The sequence below is a fragment of the Heteronotia binoei genome, chromosome 15, assembly GCF_032191835.1.
Source record: "Heteronotia binoei isolate CCM8104 ecotype False Entrance Well chromosome 15, APGP_CSIRO_Hbin_v1, whole genome shotgun sequence".
NCBI classification, from domain to species: domain Eukaryota; kingdom Metazoa; phylum Chordata; class Lepidosauria; order Squamata; family Gekkonidae; genus Heteronotia; species Heteronotia binoei.
Genome location: NC_083237.1, coordinates 5,310,611 through 5,332,693, shown reverse-complemented (window position 1 = coordinate 5,332,693; position 22,083 = coordinate 5,310,611). Strand labels below are relative to the sequence as shown.

The following is a 22,083-nucleotide window of genomic DNA, read 5'->3' as shown; positions in this document are numbered from 1 at the left end:
GGTATGAGGCAGGAGGAGGAAAACGCAGAGCTGGCGCCCTGTGTCTGCAAGACACCACAAAACCTGGAGTGGATTTTTTTAAAAAAGAACAAAAGACAGGAGGGGGGAGAAGGAACCGGAACTTATTCTGCCCGTCCCCCTTCCTGGAAGTAAAAAGTGGAGGGGGAGAGGGCTTTTAGAATATTTCCTTGTACCTTCAGGTTCCCTGAAAAGCGATTCTAGGTGAGAGCACCCAAGCCTTTTAAAAGGCGCTCAAAACAAAGAGACGAAGAGGGCTGCGGAACTGGATATAGGCATGGAGAACTCGAGTTCTGCGGCTCCAAGTACAGCTGTCTCGCTAGGAGCGGGTATGAACAGGAGATGGCCCTTAAGAAGGAAGGATTTTGGGCTCCCGAGCCATGAAAAGGGCAGCTGGCAAAGGAAGAGAGCAACGGAACAGGCACCGTTTGGCTGCAAGAATAGCCAGCTTCAAAAGGGGATCGGATAAGCATAAGGAGCAGAGGTCCATCAGTGGCTCTGTCTGGGGCAGTGATGCTCTGTATTCTTGGTGCTTGAGGGGGGGCACAGTGGGAGGGCTTCTACTGTCCTGGAGTGTTAGACTGGATGGGCCTTTGGCCTGATCCAATATGGCTTCTCTTATGTTCTTATGTGACAGAGTGTTGGACTGGAGGGGCCACTGGCCTGATCCAACATGGCTTCTCTTATGTGACACAGAGTGTTGGACTGCAGAGGCCAAGACTTTGGGAGCGCTCTCTTTGCGTCTCTGACTGGTCAGATGCGCGGCAAGAAGATGCCAGCTAAGAGCTACCCTGGCTCCAAACACGGAGGCAACAACACCCAAGGAGCCAAGTGGGGGGGGCCGAGAGTTTACGCACAGAGGGACGAAGGATCTCCGTTTCTGCCAACAGCTGGGGAAGCAAAGGAGCCAAGCCCCCCCCACCTTGTGGTGGCCGTGGGGGGGTGAAGCGGTTAACGGCACCTCTTCTCTGCCCGCTCTTGCTCTACCTCCCGTGTTCCCCGCTCCCACGCCCCGCCCCTGGTAATCCCACCCACCCCCCGAAAAAAAACCCAGGTTCTCCACCTCCCATACCCGACTCGGGGGGCTTCTTGTCTCCCACATGGACGATGGTACTGCTGAAGCTACACTGACTGGTGACGGAGACCACACTCTCGGCTTTGCTAGGCAAGGCCAGCGGAGTGAGCGGGCCTCCGACCGTAGCTGCCGTCCCTGGCTCCTCCCGCTTGGGCTGGCTCTCCGCGGTCGGCCGCATTTCCTCCGGAACATCTGTTCAAAGAGACAACGTTGCGTTAGCGTCAGGGGGGGCAGGTTCAGAGAGAGGGACGCAAACCAGGACGGGCTAAACGTCCCTTCAAGAGCGCCGACCGGCGAGGAAGGACGTCAAGAGCTCGGAAGACAGGCCGAGATACATCACAATAAGCCGTTTCAGCGTATGAGCAATGTCACCCTCAAGAAGTTCCCTGAAACAAACCGTGTTTTTTTTAACAACGAGCTCGTTTCTCTTAACGCAATTTATGTACCCTTTCACACAGCGAGTCGTGCAAACTGTACAGCTTTAAAAAGCCCGTGACAAATGGCTTCTGTTCTCCTGCGGTATATCAAAACGCACTGCTCTCTTTAAACTGAAAAGTTGCTAAGCGGTTCCGTACTTGCAGTTCAAAGAAAAAGTTCCAAAATCCTGCTGGTGTTCCCTCTAAGCTGCAGAGTCTTGTGAGGAAAAATTCTACTTTGGGAGCTACTGGCATTAAAGTTGGGGGCTGCTGCATCAATAAATGTGCTCTGGGGTCCTCCTTCCTGAGCGAAGACAAAAATGCGTGAGCTGGAGGCTAAAAATCTGTGAGCTCGCTCACACTAACTCAGCTTAAGAGGGAACACTGGCAGTCCCTGAAGATTCCAAACCAGTAGAAACAACAATGGTTCCACAGGAGAAAGTGATTCACGAAAGAGGATGAGAGAACTTGCCAAATCTAGACCTTTGTGGCAGTTCTGCAGCATTTGTCTGCTCTCTCAGAGAGAGAGATGACGACTACATTGGATTTATATTCTGCCCTCCACTCAAGAGTCTCAGAGCGGCTCACAATCTCCTTTCCCTTCCTCCCCCACAACAGACACCCTGTGAGGTAGATAAAGATATTGGATTTATATCCCGCCCTCCACTCCGGAGAGTCTCAGAGCGGCTCACAATCTCCTTTCCCTTCCTCCCCCACAACAGACACCCTGTGAGGTAGATGAAGATATTGGATTTATATCCCGCCCTCCACTCCGGAGAGTCTCAGAGCAGCTCACAATCTCCTTTCCCTTCCTCCCCCACAACAGACACCCTGTGAGGTAGATGAAGATATTGGATTTATATCCCGCCCTCCACTCCGGAGAGTCTCAGAGCAGCTCACAATCTCCTTTCCCTTCCTCCCCCACAACAGACACCCTGTGAGGTAGATGAAGATATTGGATTTATATTTCGCCCTCCACTCCGGAGAGTCTCAGAGCGGCTCACAATCTCCTTTACCTTCCTCCCCCACAACAGACACACTGTGAGGTGGGCGGGGCTGAGAGGGCTCTCCCAGCAGCTGCCCTTTCAAGGACAACTCCTGCAATATCTATGGCTGACCTAAGGCCAGTCCAGCAGGTGCAAATGGAGGAGTGGGGAATCAAACCTGGTTCTCCCAGATAAGAGTCAGTGCACTTAACCACTTAGCAAGAGCTATGGCTGCCCCAAGGCCATTCCAGCAGGTGCAAGTGGAGGAGTGGGGAATCAAACCCAGTTCTCCCAGATAAGACTCCACACACTTAACCACTACACCAAACTGGCTCTTTCTCCTGTGGAACCATTGCTCTTTCTACTGGTTTGGAATCTTCAGTGACTGGCAGCAGAATTTTGGAACTTTTCCCTTGAACTGCAAGTATAGGACTGCTTAGCTACTTTTCAGTTTCAAAAGAGAGTGCATTTTGATAGACCACAGGAGCAGTGGCGGACTGGGTCTAAAAATACTGGTTGCCAGGAGACATATGGGGCCCACCCACAACGATAAGGCGATCATTTAATTTTTGCAAGAAATAATCTTTTATAAAAAAAATACATAAGTGGGTGAAAAGGTACAATTAAAACTTCTGCGAAATAAATATATATATTTTAGTAATTACAGTGTACATATATTACACATATTACTGGCGGCACAGAGCAGACGCTACATGCAAATACTGCATTTCCTCCAGGCGAGCTGATCTCTGCCAGCTGGAGATCGGTTGCAAAAAGCGGGAGATCTCCAGGCACCACCTGGAGGCTGGCAACCCCACCACCTTCAAAGCACCCATTTCCTCCAGGGGGAGCTGATCTCTGCCAGCTGGAGGTCAGTTGCAAAAAGTGGGAAATCCCCAGGCCCCACCTGGAGGCTGGCAACCCTAAGCAACCTACATTTTAGCTGCATTACAGTAATGTTGCTGGAACTACTGTTATCTTTTCAAGCTACTAAAAGGTCATTAGCATCTTTAACATATTGCCTAACGTTTAAGGGGCCCCCACTTCATCAGGGGACCACATGACATCGGGCAAGCTGACACCGCGGCCAGTCCGCCACTGGGGGCGCCCCTCCTGAGCATGCTGGATCCCAGGTTTTGGGGTTTTTTTAAAGGGGAGGGAGGGTGCGCGCTCAGAGGCACGCCCCACGGATCGGGTCCCAGAGATCAGATCTGTACTCTCTCCGGTGATCCGATTCCACTCCGGTCTTGAAAGAAGCCACCAGATTCCCCTCCCCTCCCGCCGCTGGTCATATGTCGCCGCAGAAAGCTCTCAGGGGTGGGTTATCTTCGCTTCTATCCCTCCCCGGGGCACCCGATCTGGCTCTCTCTTCCCCACTGCCCGGCGATGGGCAGAGGGAGGGCTTCTGCCCCGTTTTGCTAGCTGGTCGGGTCGCTCTTGGTATCCGACGAGGGCCCTCGTCCGCAGTCAAAGGGAGATGGTTGACTAAAGCCGCTAGAGCTGTCTCTGTCCCATAGCCTAGCCCGGGGGTGGCCAGACTTGCTGAAGGCAAAAGCTGCAGGTTGCCACAGGCTGACACTCTGGTCAGTCCTCCGCTGCCGGAGGACGACGGAAGCTACTTCTTGCGGGCTTTTCGAAAGCTGCCTCGTTTGCATTCCTGACCGTGCGAGAGGGTGCATAAATTGCAATTAAGATAACGCGTTTATCGTTAAAAATACCGTTTCTCTCAAGTGAACTTTTTGACCGTCACATTGGAAGACGGGCCTGGCTTGGGGTGAGAGATCCAAGGATCTTGCCTCGGACGAAGCCGGAAAAGAGCCGGTCTGGCAGACCGTCAGCATCAAGAGTGTGCCCGGCACGGAGGGAGAAGTCAAGCGCCGCTAAAGCCCTTCCCGCCGGCTCCCTACGACAGCCAGAGATTCCAGAGAGGAGGAGCGAGAGCACAGAGCGGCAGGCCACTAATGTGGCCAGTGGCACTGGGGAGCAGGGCAGGAAGGGAGGGTGGAAACTAAACCTGCAGCGGGGTGGGGATGGAGACCTACCACAAAGCACAGTTAAGGCAAGGGGGACGGGGAGCAGTAATCACCTTTGCTGGGACAGCTCCCTTCTTCGCCCGCTTTCTGCTTGTCGTCGTCGGAATTGGAGGACGTGGTGTACGAGGAAGAGCCGCACTTGCGTTTCACGCGGCTTGGGATGTTGCAGCTCTCCAGGTACCTGTTCAGGAAGGGTGGAAAAGGTGAGAGGGCAGAGAGGTGAGAAAAAAGGGCCCACTGGGTACTGAAGGAGCCTCCCCCCGCTCCCTTGCACGGCCGGCGCTGGCCGCCAACTCGCCCCGCCTCTTTTTGCGTGGGGCACACGATCCTCTGTTTGCCGTGGGAAAAAGGCAAAGCGAGTTGCAGCCGGCGTGAAACCCAGCGGAGAAGAGGGGCGTGAGAGCGGCATAAAGGCTAGTGGGAAATACGGTTCGGTTTCTCCACTGCCTTCCCCAGTCCTCTACGCTTTCTCCCCAGCAAACTGGGTCCTTGTTTTACCGACCTCGGAAGGATGGAAGGCTGAGTCAACCAGGAGACGGCGACCTGAACCCAGCTTCCGCCGGGATCGGACTCAGGTTGTGAGCGGAGAGCTCGGACTGCGGTACTGCAGCTTTCTGCTCTGGCCATCCTGCCCGGAACCCATGCCATCCCCTGTCCGATGGGCCCTTTTCCTGTCTTCCCTGCAGCCCCCTCATCCAGACAGAGGGGCTGGAGATTCCCACTCGAGCCTCACCTGATGATTCCATCCAGGCAGTTGATCTGCTGGTAGGAGTAATTGGAGGGCTCCTTCCTCACGGACTCCTCAGAGGTGGCCACCTTCCTAGGCCGCTCCAGCTCCCGCAGGGTCTCCATCGGCTGCACGCTACGATCAGCTGGTGCTTCAAGGACTGGAAAGGAATTGGGCCGAGAGGAGTTACAACTGGGTCTGATGCACCCCAAAGTCACAAGAATGTACGCGGTTCTAAATTGGATCAGTGTTGTCTGCCCGGACCAGCGGCAGCTCTCCAGGGACCCAGGCTGAGACGCTGACATCACTTCCAGCCTGGCCCTTTAAGTTGGAGATGCCAGGAACTGAACCTGGGGACTTTCCGCTGGCCACTGAGTCCCAGCCCCTCCCCAAAAGGAAGCTTTGAGTCAGGCTCTTGGTCCATCAAGGTCAGTATTGTCTACTCAGACGGGCAGCAGTTCTCCAGGGTCTCAGGCTGAGGTCTTTCCTATCCCTTCCCGCCCGGTCCTTTTAACTGGAGATGCCGGGGATTGAACCTGGGACTTTCTTGCATACAAAGCAGAGACTCTGCCACTGAGCCACAGCCCTTCTCCGTTAGTCTCCCAATTCTCAGGCCGAGGTCTTTCCCATCACCTCCTGCCTGGTCCTTTTAACTGGAGATGCCGGGGATTGAACCTGGGACTTTCTTGCATGCAAAGCAGAGACTCTGCCACTGAGCCACAGCCCTTCTCCGTTAGTCTCCAGGGTCTCAAGCTGAGGTCTTTCCCATCACCTCCTGATCCTTTAACTAGAGATGCCGGGGATTGAACCTGGGACCTTCTGCATGTCAGGCAGAGGCTCTGCAACTGAGCCATGGCCCTTCTCCTTTAGTCTCCAGGGTCTCAGGCAGGTCTTTCCCATCACCTCCTGCCTGATCCTTTAACTGGAGATGCTGGGGATTGAACCTGGGACCTTCTGCATGCCAGGCAGAGGCTCTGCCACTGAGCCACGGCCCTTCTTCTTTAGTCTCCAGGGTCTCAGGCAGGTCTTTCCCATCACCTCCTGCCTGATCCTTTAACTGGAGATGCTGGGGATTGAACCTGGGACCTTCTGTATGCCAGGCAGAGGCTCTGCCACTGAGCCACAGCCCTTCCTCTTTAGTCTCCAGGGTCTCAGGCAGGTCTTTCCCATCACCTCCTGCCTGGTCCTTTAACTGGAGATGCTGGGGATTGAACCTGGGACCTTCTGCATGCCAGGCAGAGGCTCTGCCACTGAGCCACAGCTCTTCTTCTTTAGTCTCCAGGGTCTCAGGCAGGTCTTTCCCATCACCTCCTGCCTGGTCCTTTTAAATGGCTTCCCTCGCTGAAAGAAGACCTGAGTCCCAGATTAAAATCCAGAGATTTCAGTTTAATGCTAACCTCTTGGGCTACACCTTGGCTAACGGGCAAAACACAAGAGAGAAAGAAGGAACACCCAGGAAGCCTCAGTCCGTGGAAGTGGGAGGGGAGATAACAAGCCACGCCCCCCTCTCCCGCTCACAGCCCCCCCTCACCTGCGCGGGTGTGCTTGGCGGATTGGGGCCTGACCCGGGATTCAATGAAGACCTTCTGGCCCTGATTCTTCACCATGTGCACGTCCTTGCAGATCTCCTGAAAGGTCATCTGAGGTCAAGAAGGGAGACGAGTCAGAGGCCTGCCCACCACCGTCGAGCCTCGCCCCCTGTTCCCCAAGCCCCGCCCCCCCCGAGAGAAAGCCTCACTGGAAACCCTCGAGACCAACTCCCTCTTCCCGCTTTGGGTGTCCCTGGAGCCACAGGGCATCCTTTCCAGATGTTCTCCTTCCCCTAAGTCCCCGATCTCTCGGGGGAGGGGGGATGTCCAAGGGACGTGGGCGTTGGAGCCCATGAGGTTTGCTCTTTACCCCCTTCCCGCTGGCTCCCCCGTCAACAGACGCTACTTCACAGATGGGCCCTAGAACTTTCTTAGAACTGATAAAAGGAAGTCCTTCTTCACCCAAAGGGTGATTAACACATGGAATTCACTGCCACAGAAGGTGGTGGCGGCTGCAAACGTAGACAGCTTCAAGGGGGGATTGGATAAGCGCATGGAGCAGAGGTCCACCAGTGGCTATACGCCACAGCATATTGTTGGAACTCTGTCTGGGGCAGTGATGCTCTGTATTCTTGGTGCTTGAGGGGGGGTGCAGTGGGAGGGCTTCTGGTGTCCAGGCCCCACTGATGGACCTCCTGATGGCACCGGATTTTTTGGCTACTGTGTGACACAGAGTGTTGTAGTAGATGGGCCATTGGCCTGATCCAACATGGCTTCTCTTATGTTCTTACATGCCCAGAGAAATGCCATTTTTCTCCAGGCCAATTTGGCCAGGGATCCTGGAGGGTTTTGCCACCTTCCACGCATGGAGCAACGACCACAGTGTGTGTGTGCGAGGAGGAGGAGGTTTTTGTGAATTTCCTGCACTGTGCAGGGGGTTGGACTAGATGACCTTGGCGGTCCCTTCCAGCTCTATGACTCTCAAGATAATTTTTCTGCAGCAAAACAACTGAGCACGTGCTGGCTTCCTTTCTGCCCACAACGCCATCCCTGCAAGGGGGGACTCGCGAGATAGGCTCCCCACGCTCCTGCGTGAACCTTTCCAACTAAGCCGGGGCCCCGCACTCACCGGCCGTGCGGCCTGCGCCTCCTCGTTGGGGATGCCGTTGCTGTCGCTGGAGGAGGCGATGCTCAGGAACTGTTCGTGGGAGGCGCTGCTGCCGATGCTGCAGAGGCCCATGGATCCGTTGCTGTGCACCGGCTGCAAAGAGGAGGGGGGGGTGAGAACCCACCAGCTGCGGGGGAAGGCCAAGGGGGCGAAGGAGGGGCAAAGAGGGCGGCAGCCGCTTCTCACCTGCTGCAGGAGACGGTGGATCTGCTCGGAGAACTCCTGGATGTCCTGCTCCATGGGCTTCACCTTCTGCGATTTGGGGGCCGTGAAGACGTCCTCGTTGAGGGGACCCCTGCAGAAAGCAGGAGAGGAAGAGGGTCAGGAGAGTTCCACCATCCCAAAGACACATTGGGTGAAGAAGTGCTTCCCTGTGCCTGGATCTCCTGCCCTTCAGTTTTGGTGGATGACCGCAAGTTCTAGCATTGTGAGAGTGGGAGAAGACGTCTCTCTGTCCGCTCTCTCCGCATCGTGCTTCATTGCACGGATCTCTGTTATGCTTCCCCCCTCACCTGCTTTTTTCCTCAACTAAACAGCCTGAACCATCCAGCTGCTCCCTCTTTTCTCCTTTCATATCCTTCCTCAAGACCCACTTTTTCTTCAGCCCTGGAGCACTCCTGGCTTCACTCTGCCTGCCACCTCAACCCCACCGCCCTCTTCCTTAAGAACATAAGAGAAGCCATGTTGGATCAGGCCAATGGCCCATCCAGTTCCACACTCTGCGTTACATAAGAGAAGCCATGTTGGATCAGGCCACTGGCCCATCCAGTTCAACACTCTGAGTCACATAAGAACAGAAGAGAAGCCATGTTGGATCAGGCCAATGGCCCATCCAGTCGAATACTCTGCGTTACATAAGAACATAAGAAAAGCCATGCTGGATCAGGCCAAAGGCCCATCCAGTCCAACACTCTGTGTCACATAAGAACATAAGAGAAGCCATGTTGGATCAGGCCAATGGCCAGTTCAACACTCTGAGTCACATAAGAACAGAAGAAAAGCCATATTGGATCAGGCCAATGGCCCATCCAGTCCAACACTCTGCATTACATAAGAACATAAGAGAAGCCATGTTGGATCAGGCCAAAGGCCCATCTAGTCCAACACTCTGTGTCACATAAGAACATAAGAGAAGCCATGTTGGATCAGGGCAATGGCCCATCCAGTCCAACACTCTGTGTCACATAAGAGAAGCCATGTTAGATCAGGCCAATGGCCCATCCAGTCCAACACTCTGTGTCACATAAGAACCTAAGAGAAGCCATGTTGGATCAGGCCAATGGCCCCTCCAGTCCAACACTCTGAGTCACATAAGAACAGAAGAGAAGCCATGTTGGATCAGGCCAATGGCCCATCCAGTCCAACACTCTGAGTCACATAAGAACAGAAGAGAAGCCATGTTGGATCAGGCCAATGGCCCATCCAGTCCAACACTCTGTGTTACATAAGAACATAAGGGAAGCCATGTTGGATCAGGCCAGTGGCCCATCCAGTCGAACACTCTGTGTCACAGAAGAACACAAGAGAAGCCATGTTGGATCAGGCCAGTGGCCCATCCAGTCCAACACTCTGTGTCACAGAAGAACACAAGAGAAGCCATGTTGGATCAGGCCAGTGGCCCATCCAGTCCAACACTCTGTGTCACATAAGAACACAAGAGAAGCCATGTTGGATCAGGCCAGTGGCCCCTCCAGTCCAACACTCTGTGTCACATAAGAACATAAGAGAAGCCATGTTGGATCAGGCCAGTGGCCCCTCCAGTCCAACACTCTGTGTCACATAAGAACATAAGGGGCCTGTTCCAACATGGCTTCTCTCATGTTCATGCTGCTTTTCCCACAGAACAGATGTCCCCTGCTCTCCTCGACTCCTTACAATCCATCATTTTTTTGAAAATAAGAACTAAAATACGGCGCAAGTGAAAGGGCAGGTAGAAATGGCAAGACACACCTACACACAACTCCCTCCCCACCAACATCAGACGACTCACGTCCGGACTTTGTGTCTCCCCATGATGAAGGAGACTTTGCGGCTCCAGGGGTTGACGAAGCTGGACCAGCTGGTGTCGATGGTGACGTACTCGCCATTGCGGGCGCAGAAGCGGATGGGCGAGTGGTCGAAGGGCTGCCCACCGTACTGCAGAACTGGAGGAGAGAAAAGGGGATCAGAGGGCACTGCGGACACCGCAAGCACCACCTCACCCCACCTGCCCCTATCCGGATCCGAGAACTTCGGTCTCCTCTCTTTTCCCTCCGCGTGGGGCTCACTTTTCTTGTGTATGGCCAGCATCAGAGGCCGGTCCTCAGGGTGGAGATAGAAGAGGACGGGGGTTCCGATCAGGTCTTGGGGGAGGTAGCCGAGCAGAGGGGCAGCCCTGAAATGGAAGAGCAGGCCAGCGCTCAACAACGGAACACACAGAGAGCTTAGAATCACCCACTGACAGAAGAAAAAGCAGCCATTGGATTTATATCGCCCTCCACTCCGAAGAGTCTCAGAGCGGCTCACCATCTCCTTTCCCTTCCTCCCCCCACAACAGACACCCTGTGAGGTAGATGAAGATATTGGATTTATATCCCGCCCTCCACTCCGAAGAGTCTCAGAGCGGCTCACCATCTCCTTTCCCTTCCTCCCCCCACAACAGACACCCTGTGAGGTAGATGAAGATATTGGATTTATATCCCGCCCTCCACTCCGAAGAGTCTCAGAGCGGCTCACAATCTCCTTTACCTTCCCCCCCCCCACAACAGACACCCTGTGAGGTGGGTGGGGCTGGAGAGGGCTCTTACAGCAGCTGCCCTTTCAAGGACAACCTCTGCCAGATCTATGGCTGACCCAAGGCCATTCCAGCAGGTGCGAGTGGAGGATTGGGGAATCAAACCCGGTTGTCCCAGATAAGAGTCCGCACACTTAACCACTACACCAAACTGGCTCTCCGGGGGTTGTCAGGACACAGGGGTGTCAACCCTGCAGTTTGGGGGCCAAATCCCACAATTCTGGCTTTCTCAGGAATTTCGCACCGCAGGTAGAAACACACCTGGCGATGAACCTGGCAGCCAGGAAAAGAGAGCCCGCCCCCCTCTTCCGACCCCCCTCCTCACACCCTTTTCTCCAGTTCCCTTACCGTTCGTCCACATCCTGGAATAAGCAACTGGGAGTATGTCTGGTAGTGAATATTCTCTTATCTGGAGGGATTCTCGGCGCTTGAGGGAAGGGAGGAAAAAGGACGACACGGTTAGAACAGGCCCTTCTGAAAATGACAGGTACTCAGAGATGAGAGACTCCGCCCTATGACCAGCCGTGTGCTTCCTGAAGCAAGGAGGTCTTTTTGTGGGGGGAGGCGCGACACGTCACTGATAGCAGAAAAGATCCGTGGGACCCAACCCAGTGTTGACAAAGGCTCAAGGACAAGCTTTCCTTGGGAGGTTTTTAAGCAGAGGCCATCTGACAGCCAGGCTGATTCCGTGAATGAGGCAAGATCATGAGAAGGAAGGTAGGAGGGGTTGCATCGGCGCTTAGTTACACACCCCCGGGGAAATGCTGTTTGGCACTTTGGGGTTTGGCAGTTTCGCCAGGGATCCTGGAGGATTTTTTGCCGTCTTCTGGGCATGGAGTAGGGCTCGCTGGGGGGGTGGGGGGAAGGTATTTGTAAATTTCCTGCATCGCGCAGGGGGTTGGAGAACCCCTTCCTGTTAAGCCCAGGAGGCCTGGTGAGACAGCTTAAACCTACCCTCTCTCGCCCTCATGTGGTCAGATAGGGAAATACGTCACTGTATGCAATTTCCCTGGGTCGCAGACAAAAACCCAGCACGCGTCTCGCATCTTTGCGAAGGGCTAACCAGGCTTCGCCCCGACCCTGGCTGGCCCGAACTCATTAGATCTGGAAAGCCAAGCCCCGGATAGGACTTCCACCAAGGACGTCCCGGGTTGCTATGCAGAGGAAAGTAACTACCAACCCCCCCCCTCTGCTCGTCTCTTGCCTTGAAAACCCTACAGGGTCGTCATTAAGTCGCCTGTCAGCTGACAGTGTTTTCCTCCACTGACAGAGCTTCAGAGAGTCCGTGTAACCATGGCCTATGGCAGGGGTCCCCAACCCCTGGGCCGCAGAACAGTACCAGTCCTTGGCCAGTTAGCAACCGGGCCATGAAGTCTATCATTATTTTGTTATATATTATAATGTAGTAGTAATAATAATAATAATATGACATTGGATTTATATTCTGCTCTCCACTCAAGAGTGGCTCGCAATCTCCTTTACTTTCCTCCCCCCGCAACAGACACCCTGTGAGGTGGGTGGGGCTGAGAGAACTCTCCCCAGAAGCTGCCCTTTCAAGGACAACCTCTGGCAGAGCTATGGCTGACCCAAGGCCATTCCAGCAGCTGCAAGTGGAGGAGTGGGGAATCAAACCCGGTTCTAAGAGTCCGCACGCTGGACCACTACGCCAAACTGGCTCTCACAATCTCCCTTATCTCCCTCCTCCACAACAGACACCTTGTGAGGTGGGTGAGGCTGAGAGAACTCTCCCCAGAAGCTGCCCTTTCAAGGACAACTCTGCCAGAGCTATGGCTGACTCAAGGCCATCCCAGCAGCTGCAAGTGGAGGAGTGGGGAATCAAACCCGGTTCTCCCAGATAAGAGAGCTATGGCTGACCCAAGGCCATTCCAGCAGCTGCAAGTGGAGGAGTGGGGAATCAAACCTGGTTCTCCCAGATAAGAGTCTGTGCACTTAACCACTTAGCAAGCGCTATGGCTGACCCAAGGCCATTCCAGCAGCTGCAAGTGGAGAAGCAGGGAATCAAACCCGATTCTCCTAGAGTAGAGTCCATGCACATAACCCCCACACCAAAATAAAGTGCACAACTGTATCACCCCGAAACCATGGTCCCCTCCCCCCCAACCCGGTGCGTGGAAAAACTGTCTTCAACAAAAATTGATCCCTGGTGCCAAAAAGGTTGGGGACGGCAGGCACGACTCCCCCCCTTCCCTGCTCCCCTCTGCCTCTTCCTTACCTTCGTAACCCGAATGGATGCGTTCGGCGATCAGCAGGCAGCAGGGCTGTCCTTCGGCGTTGTCCGAGTCGCGCACTTTGGTCAGGTACGGCGTCAGCCGGAAGGGGTAGTAGCGCAGCTCTCGCCCGCTCTCCAGGCCTCCGCTGAGAAACAAATGCCTGCAATAAGACCAGAGGCCAGAAGAGACCAGGACGACCAGGAGCACAGCAGTACATGGAACGGGGGACTCGGCACTCCCTTCCCCAACCTTCCCACCCCCCACCCCCATCATCTCCCACACTCCCACCATCACCTACACTCGGGAAGGTCTCTGCCCCCTTCTCACCCACGGGACGGGGGGAGGGTTCCTCTCTGTCTGCTAAGGCAGCTGCTTTCGGGACCCTTGCGCTACATTCTACATTTATTCTCCCTGCTGAACTTTTAAGCGGGAAGGCATCTCGCCCCACCCTCGGTTACTGAACCCCCACAACAATCCTGCAATGGAAAACCCATTTCACGGGCGGACAAGCTAAGGTGGAGAACCACGCCTGGGTCCCGGGACACCCATCCGCGGCCCAAAACCCAAACTGAGGACCGACTCGGTTTGCGTTCTAAGCCACGCTTTGACCAAGCTGGTCTTCTCAAGGTAGTTTATAAAACCAATAAATCGCTTCATTAAGGGCCCCGGAGAAGAGGAGAAGAAGATGATGATGATATTGGATTTATATCCCGCCCTCCACTCCGAAGAGTCTCAGAGCGGCTCACAATCTCCTTTCCCTTCCTCCCCCACAACAGACACCCTGTGAGGTAGATGAAGATATTGAATTTATATCCCGCCCTCCACTCCGGAGAGTATCAGAGGGGCTCACAACCTCCTTTCCCTTCCTCCCCCACAACAGACACCCTGTGAGGTAGACGAAGATATTGGATTTATATCCCGCCCTCCACTCCGGAGAGTCTCAGAGCGGCTCACAATCTCCTTTCCCTTTCTCCCCCACAACAGACACCCTGTGAGGTGGGTGGGGCTGGAGAGGGCTCTCACAGCAGCTGCCCTTTCAAGGACAACCTCTGCCAGAGCTATGGCTGACCCAAGGCCATGCTAGCAGGTGCGAGTGGAGGAGTGGGGAATCAAACTCGGTTCTCCCGGATAAGAGTCCGCACACTTCACCACTACACTGAACCGGTTGTTAGGCTGGGCCTACTTAGCCCCAAGGGGGAGACGCCGAATACACAGGGTCAGGTACAACATTTCGTTGCAGCATTGGACGTTTTCAAAAAAATCTCTACTCTCAACGCACAATGGTATGTGCAAATAGCTTCATGCAGAGTCACCATATCAGAACCCCGGACTGCCACCTTCCTTCACTGGTGGCCCACGCATACTGTTCTCACCACGGTATACCTTAAATCCTGAAAGTATGCGTGAGGCAAGAGGTGAGGTGGAGAAGCAGCCCCGGTTGCAAAACTCCCCCTACCTAAAGCAAACCGTTGTCGAACACCAACTCATATTGGTTCCTCCTGTCCTGTGCCCCCCCCCCATTCCCTCCACCTGTCCCCCACACCTTGGGATCTGTCCCAAGATGGAACTCACCTGATTCGGCAGAACACAGATTTCTCTTGGGTGTAATCCATGGCAGCGGCGGCAGCGGCTAGAAAGAGAGAGATTTGACTCAAAGGTTAGAAAACAAACAGGACTCATACTTGAAATAGGCACTTTCCCCGCTACTTCGCTTCTTTAGAGGGATGGCGGCTGAGTGGTAGAGCATCTGCTTGGTCTTTCCCATCACCTCCTGCCTGGTCGTTTAACTGGAGATGCTGGGGACTGAACCTGGGACCTTCTGCATGCCAAGCAGAGGCTCTGCCACTGAGCCACAGGCCTTCTCCTTTAGTCTCCAGAGTCTGAGAAAGAGGTCTTTCCCATCACCTCCTGCCTGGTCCTTTAACTGGAGATGCCGGGGATTGAACCTGGGACCTTCTGCATAGGAGGCAGAGGCTCTGCAACTGAGCCACGGCCCTTCTCCTTTAGTCTCCAGGGTCTCAGGCAGAGGTCTTTCCCATCACCTCCTGCCTGGTCCTTTAACTGGAGATGCCGGGGATTGAACCTGGGACCTTCTGCATAGGAGGCAGAGGCTCTGCCACCGAGCCACAGCTGAGCCAAAGAGCCTTTTTGCTTTGACCGTGGCTCAGTCACAACGGATCTCAAAGCCCAAAGTGGTCTTCAGCTCTAGTTACAAGCGGGCTTTGGCTGCCCTCTGGGCCCAGGCAGTGCTTACTGGCAGAGGTGCAGATGCTCCAGGAGGGCAAGTGGTACGGGGCGGTGGATCCGTAGAAGATGCTGACGTCTTGCGGCGCCAGGAACTCGGCAAACTTGGCCCCCTTAAAGACGTCCCTCTTGCAGCGCAGGATGAAGGCAGCCTGGTCGGAGATGTAGGCGATCTTCCCCGTGATGAAGGAGACGGCGACTGAGAATGTGTCCTTGGGGAGCCAAAGAGAACAGGAAGGGTTGGGAGACAGAAGCCACTGCACAGCAGACTGGCAGGAGGAGCCAAGGGGCCACAGCAGCTGAGACCCTGGCACAAAAGGGAGCCCATGCGACAGCAGACCCGGCCCGTAGTTTCAGCTGCTCTTCCCGCATTGCTTGGGAAAATCCAGATGCAGCTGACATAACTGCTGCTGAAGAGAGGATGCTAGATTACAAAGCCCAGGGACTAAGCTAGCATAGCACTTAGAAATCACAGGATCGTAATTTGGAAGGGCCCTCCAGGGTCATCTAGTCCAACCCCCTGCACAATGCAGGAAATTCACAAATACCTCCCCCCCCACACCTATACATCCCCAGAGCGGCTCACAATCTCCCCCACAACAGACACCCTTTGAGGTAGATGAAGATATTGGATTTATATCCCGCCCTCCACTCCAAAGAGTCTCAGAGCGGCTCACAATCTCCTTTACCTTCCTCCCCCACAACAGACACCGTGTAAGGTAGATGAAGATATTGGATTTATATCCCGCCCTCCACTCTGAAGAGTCTCAGAGCGGCTCACAATCTCCTTTCCCTTCCTCCCCCACAACAGACACCCTGTGAGGTAGATGAAGATATTGGATTTATATCCCGCCCTCCACTCCGGAGAGTCTCAGAGCGGCTCACAATCTCCTTTACCTCCCCCCCCCCCACAACAGACACCCTGTGAGGTGGGTGGGGCTGAGAGGGCTCTCACAGCAGCTGCCCTTTCAAGGACAACCTCTGCCAGAGCTATGGCTGACCCAAGGCCATTCCAGCAGCTGCAAGTGGAGGAGTGGGGAATCAAACCTGGTTCTCCCAGATAAGAGTCCGCGCACTTAACCACTACACCAAACCGGCTCAGAGCTGACCCTGCTGAGATCCGATGAGATCAGGCTAGCCTGGCCCACCCAGGTACGGGCGTGTGACGTCCCTGGTGAGACCCCCAGGGCAGGGACATTCACAGGTACGCTAGTCACCTCTGTACCTTCCAGGGCACCTTTAGCAAGACTCAGCATCTGCCAGTCACGTGCAGAGAAGCGGAGGGAAGGGGAACACTCACGGGGTTTTTCAGGGTGTACTCCGAGGTGATGTTTTCCAGCTCCTCGATGGTGTAAGTGGACATGTCCAGGCTGCAGGGCTGGCTGTCGTCGATGGTCCATTGCTGGTAATAATCTTGGCTGGCTGAAATGCGGAAGGGGAAGAAGAGAACTGCATCAGACGGAGGCTCTGGGGGTAAAAAAGATCTCCGTGCTGCGCTCGGCGGCGCGGGGCTCTCGCGAGCAGGCCCAGGTTGCAAGAAGGAAACAACACTTTTTGCAAGACAAAATCCGCCGGGCCCTCTTGCTCCACCAGGAAGCACTTGGGCTCGAACCCGCCCGCTGAAATGACTGCACTCCGTCCTGCTCACGCCAATGGGGCTGTGCACAAGTAGGCCCTGCCCTCCTCTGGACCTAAAACTCGTGACAGCAGTTTCTTGTCTCCTAGGCATAGCCCTATAGCTTTCATGAAGTCCCTGTGGCTACCGCAGCGGGGGGGAGCACGTCTAGAGACAGCCAACAGGGCCTACCTTGGACCTGCTTCACACAGGACAAGGCATACTGGAGAGTGGCCAGAGTGCCCGACTTCCCTTTGCTGCGCTTCTCCGAGGGCAGCCGGATCTTCATCTCCTTCAGAGCCTTCATGAGCTCCTTCTGGGTCTTCACTCGCGCCGACTGTTCACTACTGCAGCGGGACAAAGGTTGGAAGAAGAAAAGAAAATTGTAACAACAGGCCGAGACCCTTTGAGGATTCTGCACAAGTTGCCTGATCAAACAACAACCGTTTCCCCCCCGCCCTCCCGCCGTAGTCACACATATACGGTACTTCCCCCATCCCCAGCATCTAATGCAGATAGTAACGTGACTCAAAACGACTTTAAAAAAAAAAAAATCAAGGGAAAAAAAATCCATTTTCCATTTTGATTAGATTATCTTTTAAAATAATAATTCTGGTGAGGATTTCTGACTCTTTCCAACTCGTTTTCTCTTCCACCCGATCAAACCTTCCACTTTCTCTAAATTGTACCTCTTCCCAGTAAGCCAAAACAACAACAAAACAAACAAACAAAAAAACCCTTAAATGAAATGGATTTCTCTTTCAAAGGCCTAACTTTTTTTTCAGAGTCAAGCACCTGTAATCCCAGCCATTTCAACTGAAAATCTCTTTTGTTCTGTTATAATGGTTTTTGCCCCCCTTTTAAAACAGGGAAAGATCTCTCAAAAGTTTTAACTGTGAAATAGCCTAGTCAGCTGGTCTCCAAAAACCAGCTCTTCGATGGCCTATGATCAAGAACGAATTACTGAAGTACTACAGTAAGAATAACATTATTATTAAGTTATTTATAGTCAAGCCTTTCTCTTGCTGAGACTCAAGACAGATTACATATGATCATAAGAGCCCTGCTGGATCAGACCAGTGAGGGTCCATCTAGTCCAGCCTCCTGTCTCACACAGTGGCCAGCCAGTTCCTCTGGAGGACCTACAACAGGGCAGAGAGGCCAAGGCCTTCCCCTGAGAAGAACCTCAGAAGAGCCCTGCTGGATCAGACCAGTGAGGGTCCATCTAGTCCAGCCTCCTGTCTCATACAGCGGCCAGTCAGTTCCTCTGGAGGGCCAACAACAGGGCAGAGAGGCGGAGGCCTTCCCCTGAGAAGAACATCAGAAGAGCCCTGCTGGACCAGACCACGGAGGGTCCATCTCGTCCAGCCTCCTGTCTCACACAGTGGCCAACCAGTTCCTCTGGAGGGCCAACAACAGGGCAGAGAGGCCGAGGCCTTCCCCTGAGAAGAACCTCAGAAGAGCCCTGCTGGACCAGACCACGGAGGGTCCATTTAGTCCAGCCTCCCTTCTCACACAGTGGCCAGCCAGTTCCTCTGGAGGGCCAACAACAGGGCAGAGAGGCCGAGGCCTTCCCCTGAGAAGAACCTCAGAAGAGCCCTGCTGGACCAGACCAGGGAGGGTCCATCTAGTCCAGCCTCCTGTCTCACACAGTGGCCAGTCAGTTCCTCTGGAGGGCCAACAACAGGGCACAGAGGCTGAGGCCTTGATCGGAACATGAGACGAGCCCTGCTGGATCAGACCAGAGAGGGTCCACCTAGTCCAGCCTCCTGTCTCAAACAGCGTCCTCTGGAGTGCAAACAGCAGATGTTGCCTCCTTTCTCTGCCATTCAGAAGATCAGTGCCTCTGAACCTGGAGGTTCACGAAGGCTCATCGCCATCATTCCCTTTTAAAGCTGTGTATTCCTGCAGCTGTCACTCCCAGCGTTCCCACTAAGCCGCGTTAATGTGAGCTAGCTCACAGATTCTTAGCCTCCAGCTCACACCTTTTTGTCTTAGCTCAAGAAGGATGACCCCAGGGCACACAAATTGAGGCAGCAGCTCACCACTTTAATACCAGCGGCTCACAAAGCAGAATTTTTTGCTCACAGCTTAGAGGGAACGCTGGTCACTACAATCCACCGGTAGTGAATGCCACTTTTTAATCGCTCTGTGTAAAGTAGGTGTTCCCTTTGCGACGGCATCACTCGAACGGTGACATCCAACCAACTATACAAATCTGAACGCAAACAGAAACCGCAAACAGTGGAAACCAAAGTCTGGACTTTTAAACACGGTACATGAAGTGGTACAGACGGCTACCTACTCTGAAAGATACTTACAGCAACAGGCAGGCATGTATTAGTCTAGGTCACAGTCCCAAATCCCTCCACCAACGGCCATTTGATTACACCACGGTCCTATTTACCTTTGCAAAAAGCCCCGTTCCGACTGGTCCCGCCGGAGGGGAGGGCGGGGTGGGGGCGGGGTCTCTGGCATCCGTCCACTGCACAGCATCCATCCACTGCACAGCGGTCAAGGAACAGCCACAACGTCCTCGTTAGGCGCTTACCTGCAGCCGCTGGTCGACGGGTTATCTTGCTCGGAGCTGGCGCTGAGGAGGCTGTAGGCGACGGAGCTGCTGGGAGGCGACGGGCTTTGGGAATTGGAGCTGCCGAGAGATGCAGAAAGATGCCACGAGGTCAGCCTCACCGAGGGAGGGAGGCAGGAACCAGCCTGCTGGGGAACTCAAAAGCTTCTGCGCCACTTGGCCAAACCACGTCGGCCCACTAAGCGACGCCGCGTCCCTTGAGACAACAGCAGCAAACCCCAAAACGACCGGGAAAGCAGATGAGCGCCTAGAAGGGGAAGCTGGACGTCCTCACATCCGAACAGGCCCCTTCACCTCAAGGGCCAGAGAGGACTCAAATCTACCCACAAACAGTGCAACTTTAAGAACATCAGAAGGGCCCTGTTGGGATTGTGGTCCATCTAGACCAGCATCCTGCCTCAAACAGTGGGCAGCCAGTTCTTCTGGAAGTCCAACCGCAAAGCACATAGGTCAAGGCCTCCCTCTGATTTTAAGAACATCAGAACGTCAGGAAAGCCCTGCTGGTTCAGACCAGTGGTCCATCCACCATCCTGTCTCATGCAGTGGCCAACTGATTCCTCTGGAGGGCCAACAACAGGGCAGAGAGGCTGAGGCCTTCATAAGAACATCAGAAGAGCCCTGCTGGGTCAGACCAGTGAGGGTCCATCTAGTCCAGCCTCCTGCCTCACACAGCGGCCAACCAGTTCCTCTGGAGGGCCAACAACAGGGCAGAGAGGCCAAGGCCTTCCCCTGAGAAGAGCATCAGAAGAGCCCTGCTGGATCAGACCAGTGAGGGTCCATCTAGTCCAGCCTCCTGTCTCACACAGCGGCCAACCAGTTCCTCTGGAGGGCCAACAACAGGGCAGAGAGGCTGAGGCCTTCATAAGAACATCAGAAGAGCCCTGCTGGATCAGACCTGCGAGGATCCATCTAGTCCAGCATCCTGTCTCACACAGGGGCCAACCACTTCTTCTGGAGAGCCAACAACAGGGCAGAGAGGCCGAGGCCTTCCCCTGAGAAGTATATCAGAAGAGCCCTGTAGGATCAGACCAGTGAGGGTCCATCGTGTCCAGCATCCTGTCTCACACAGGGGCCAGCCAGTTTCTCTGGAGGGCCAAGAACAGGGCAAAGAGGCCGAGGTCTTCCTCAGAAGACCCCTGCTGGATCAGACCGGTGGGGGCCATCTAGTCCAGCATCCCATCTCATGCACTGAGCAAACAGTTCTTCTGAAGGGATCAGCAGCAGGGCAGAGAGGGCGGGGCCTTCCCCGAAGTTGCCCCCTGGCACATGGTGCAGGGAGCTGAACTGGATGGTTTTTAGGCCCCTTCCAACTTTTGTATTCTACGAACTCTATGACTCAGGCGTTGACTGCCTCTGAATATAGAACCAAGTGGGCAGCCGCGCTGGTCTGAAGTAGTTGAACAAAACAGGAGTCAAGCTTTCACCTTTAAGACCAACCCATTTTTATTTAGAACGTCAGCTTTTGCGTGCTCTAAATAAAAAAGGGTTGGTCTCAAAGGTGACACTTGACTCCTGCTTTGTTCATCTGAACATGGAAGCTCCCTCTGAGACCTCTTCCGCTCAGGGAATGCAGGACGCCGAGCGCCTGTTCTTCCCAGGCTTCAGGCAAGGATGTGTGGGCGGGAGCTGGAAGCCTGAATGACAAACCCCAGCCCCACTGACCCTTACCTCTTGTTGCTCTCCGTGGTCTCCAGCAGGGCCGAGTCCTTGCCATTGCCGCTGCTGCGGGAGCTGCTGTGGGAATCACCGTGCGACTCGTTGCCGCTAGAGCCGTTGCTGTTGGCGTCCATGTCGTCGTTGGCTTGGCCCTGGGCATCTCCCCCGCGCTGAGCCCGAGCCCTCCGGGGAGCTCCGGAGCCGCCGCCGTTGCCTCCCCCTTCGTACGGGTTCTGTCCGGGCTTGCAGCCGCTGCTCATGATGGCTTCTGGGACATGGGGTCCCGCACGAGGCACCGGAGGGAGGGGCGGGAAGAAAGCGGGAACTTCCACGGCTGCCAAGGCTGCGAAGAGGTTTTCCGGAAGGATGGAAGCGGGTGGGTCCGAGAGGGGCGCTCGCAGGCCCGTGCGGCGTGAGAACGGTTCGACTGGAGAAGAGCGAGTCTTAGGTAATACCTATGGCGGGGGAGAAGAGAGATAAGGGGGGGGGTGAGAAAAAAATCTGACTAAGCAAGAAGTCTGGATGAAACACAAAACCAAATATGCCGCAGAGGAAGCCTCTGAGAGCAAACAGGTACACAAGCGAGCGGGGGAGGGGCTTTTGCGTAAGAGGGGGCCTCCTGGAAACGCAGCCTCCCAGAGCCCCTCGCTCCATAGCTTTTCCACGTGGGATGTGACCCGGACAAGCTGCCGAACGCGCATCGGATTTCAGCCTCGATGCCTGGAAACCAAAACACGCACGACTGAGTAATGAGGTCTTACTTATCTGGCCCCGTTATCAGCAGCTCCTGAGTCCCCCATCCAAAGGGCAGGGCACGCTGCATGCCGCGGTTACACAACGTCCTGACCCGATCTCCTGCTTCTAGACCTCTCTCATTCTCCTGGATCCCTCCGCTCTGCTCTTCTTCCCCATCCCCAGCTCAGAAAGGTCACCAGACCAAAGCAGAGGGTCACCTGGGGCAGGCAAAGCATCTACTTCGTAAGCAGAAGGTCCCAGGTTCAATCCCCGGCATCTCCAATTCA

The 22,083-nt window shown here is 54.6% G+C and overlaps 1 protein-coding gene across 3 annotated transcripts in view; it reads right to left on the bottom strand.

Moving 5' to 3' along the window:
- PER1 (period circadian regulator 1) overlaps positions 1-21,349 on the bottom strand; it is a 36,830-nt gene extending 15,481 nt beyond the window's left edge. The window contains exons 1-16 of one of the 3 annotated variants that reach the window (XM_060256512.1): positions 21,074-21,349; positions 19,367-19,465; positions 17,008-17,162; positions 16,501-16,622; positions 15,211-15,412; positions 14,529-14,586; positions 12,959-13,101; positions 11,074-11,152; positions 10,220-10,326; positions 9,943-10,096; positions 8,139-8,247; positions 7,914-8,045; positions 6,787-6,895; positions 5,262-5,415; positions 4,582-4,709; positions 1,091-1,285 (exon numbers count right to left, since the gene is read on the bottom strand). In XM_060256512.1, the coding sequence (XP_060112495.1) occupies positions 1,091-1,285; positions 4,582-4,709; positions 5,262-5,415; positions 6,787-6,895; positions 7,914-8,045; positions 8,139-8,247; positions 9,943-10,096; positions 10,220-10,326; positions 11,074-11,152; positions 12,959-13,101; positions 14,529-14,586; positions 15,211-15,412; positions 16,501-16,622; positions 17,008-17,162; positions 19,367-19,465; positions 21,074-21,321 (2,194 nt within the window). In that variant the 5' untranslated portion in view covers positions 21,322-21,349. The remainder of the gene's footprint in view (positions 1-1,090; positions 1,286-4,581; positions 4,710-5,261; positions 5,416-6,786; positions 6,896-7,913; positions 8,046-8,138; positions 8,248-9,942; positions 10,097-10,219; positions 10,327-11,073; positions 11,153-12,958; positions 13,102-14,528; positions 14,587-15,210; positions 15,413-16,500; positions 16,623-17,007; positions 17,163-19,366; positions 19,466-21,073) is intronic. The other 2 variants (XM_060256508.1, XM_060256511.1) reach the window with 2 other exon arrangements.
- Positions 21,350-22,083: the final 734 nt, after the last annotated feature.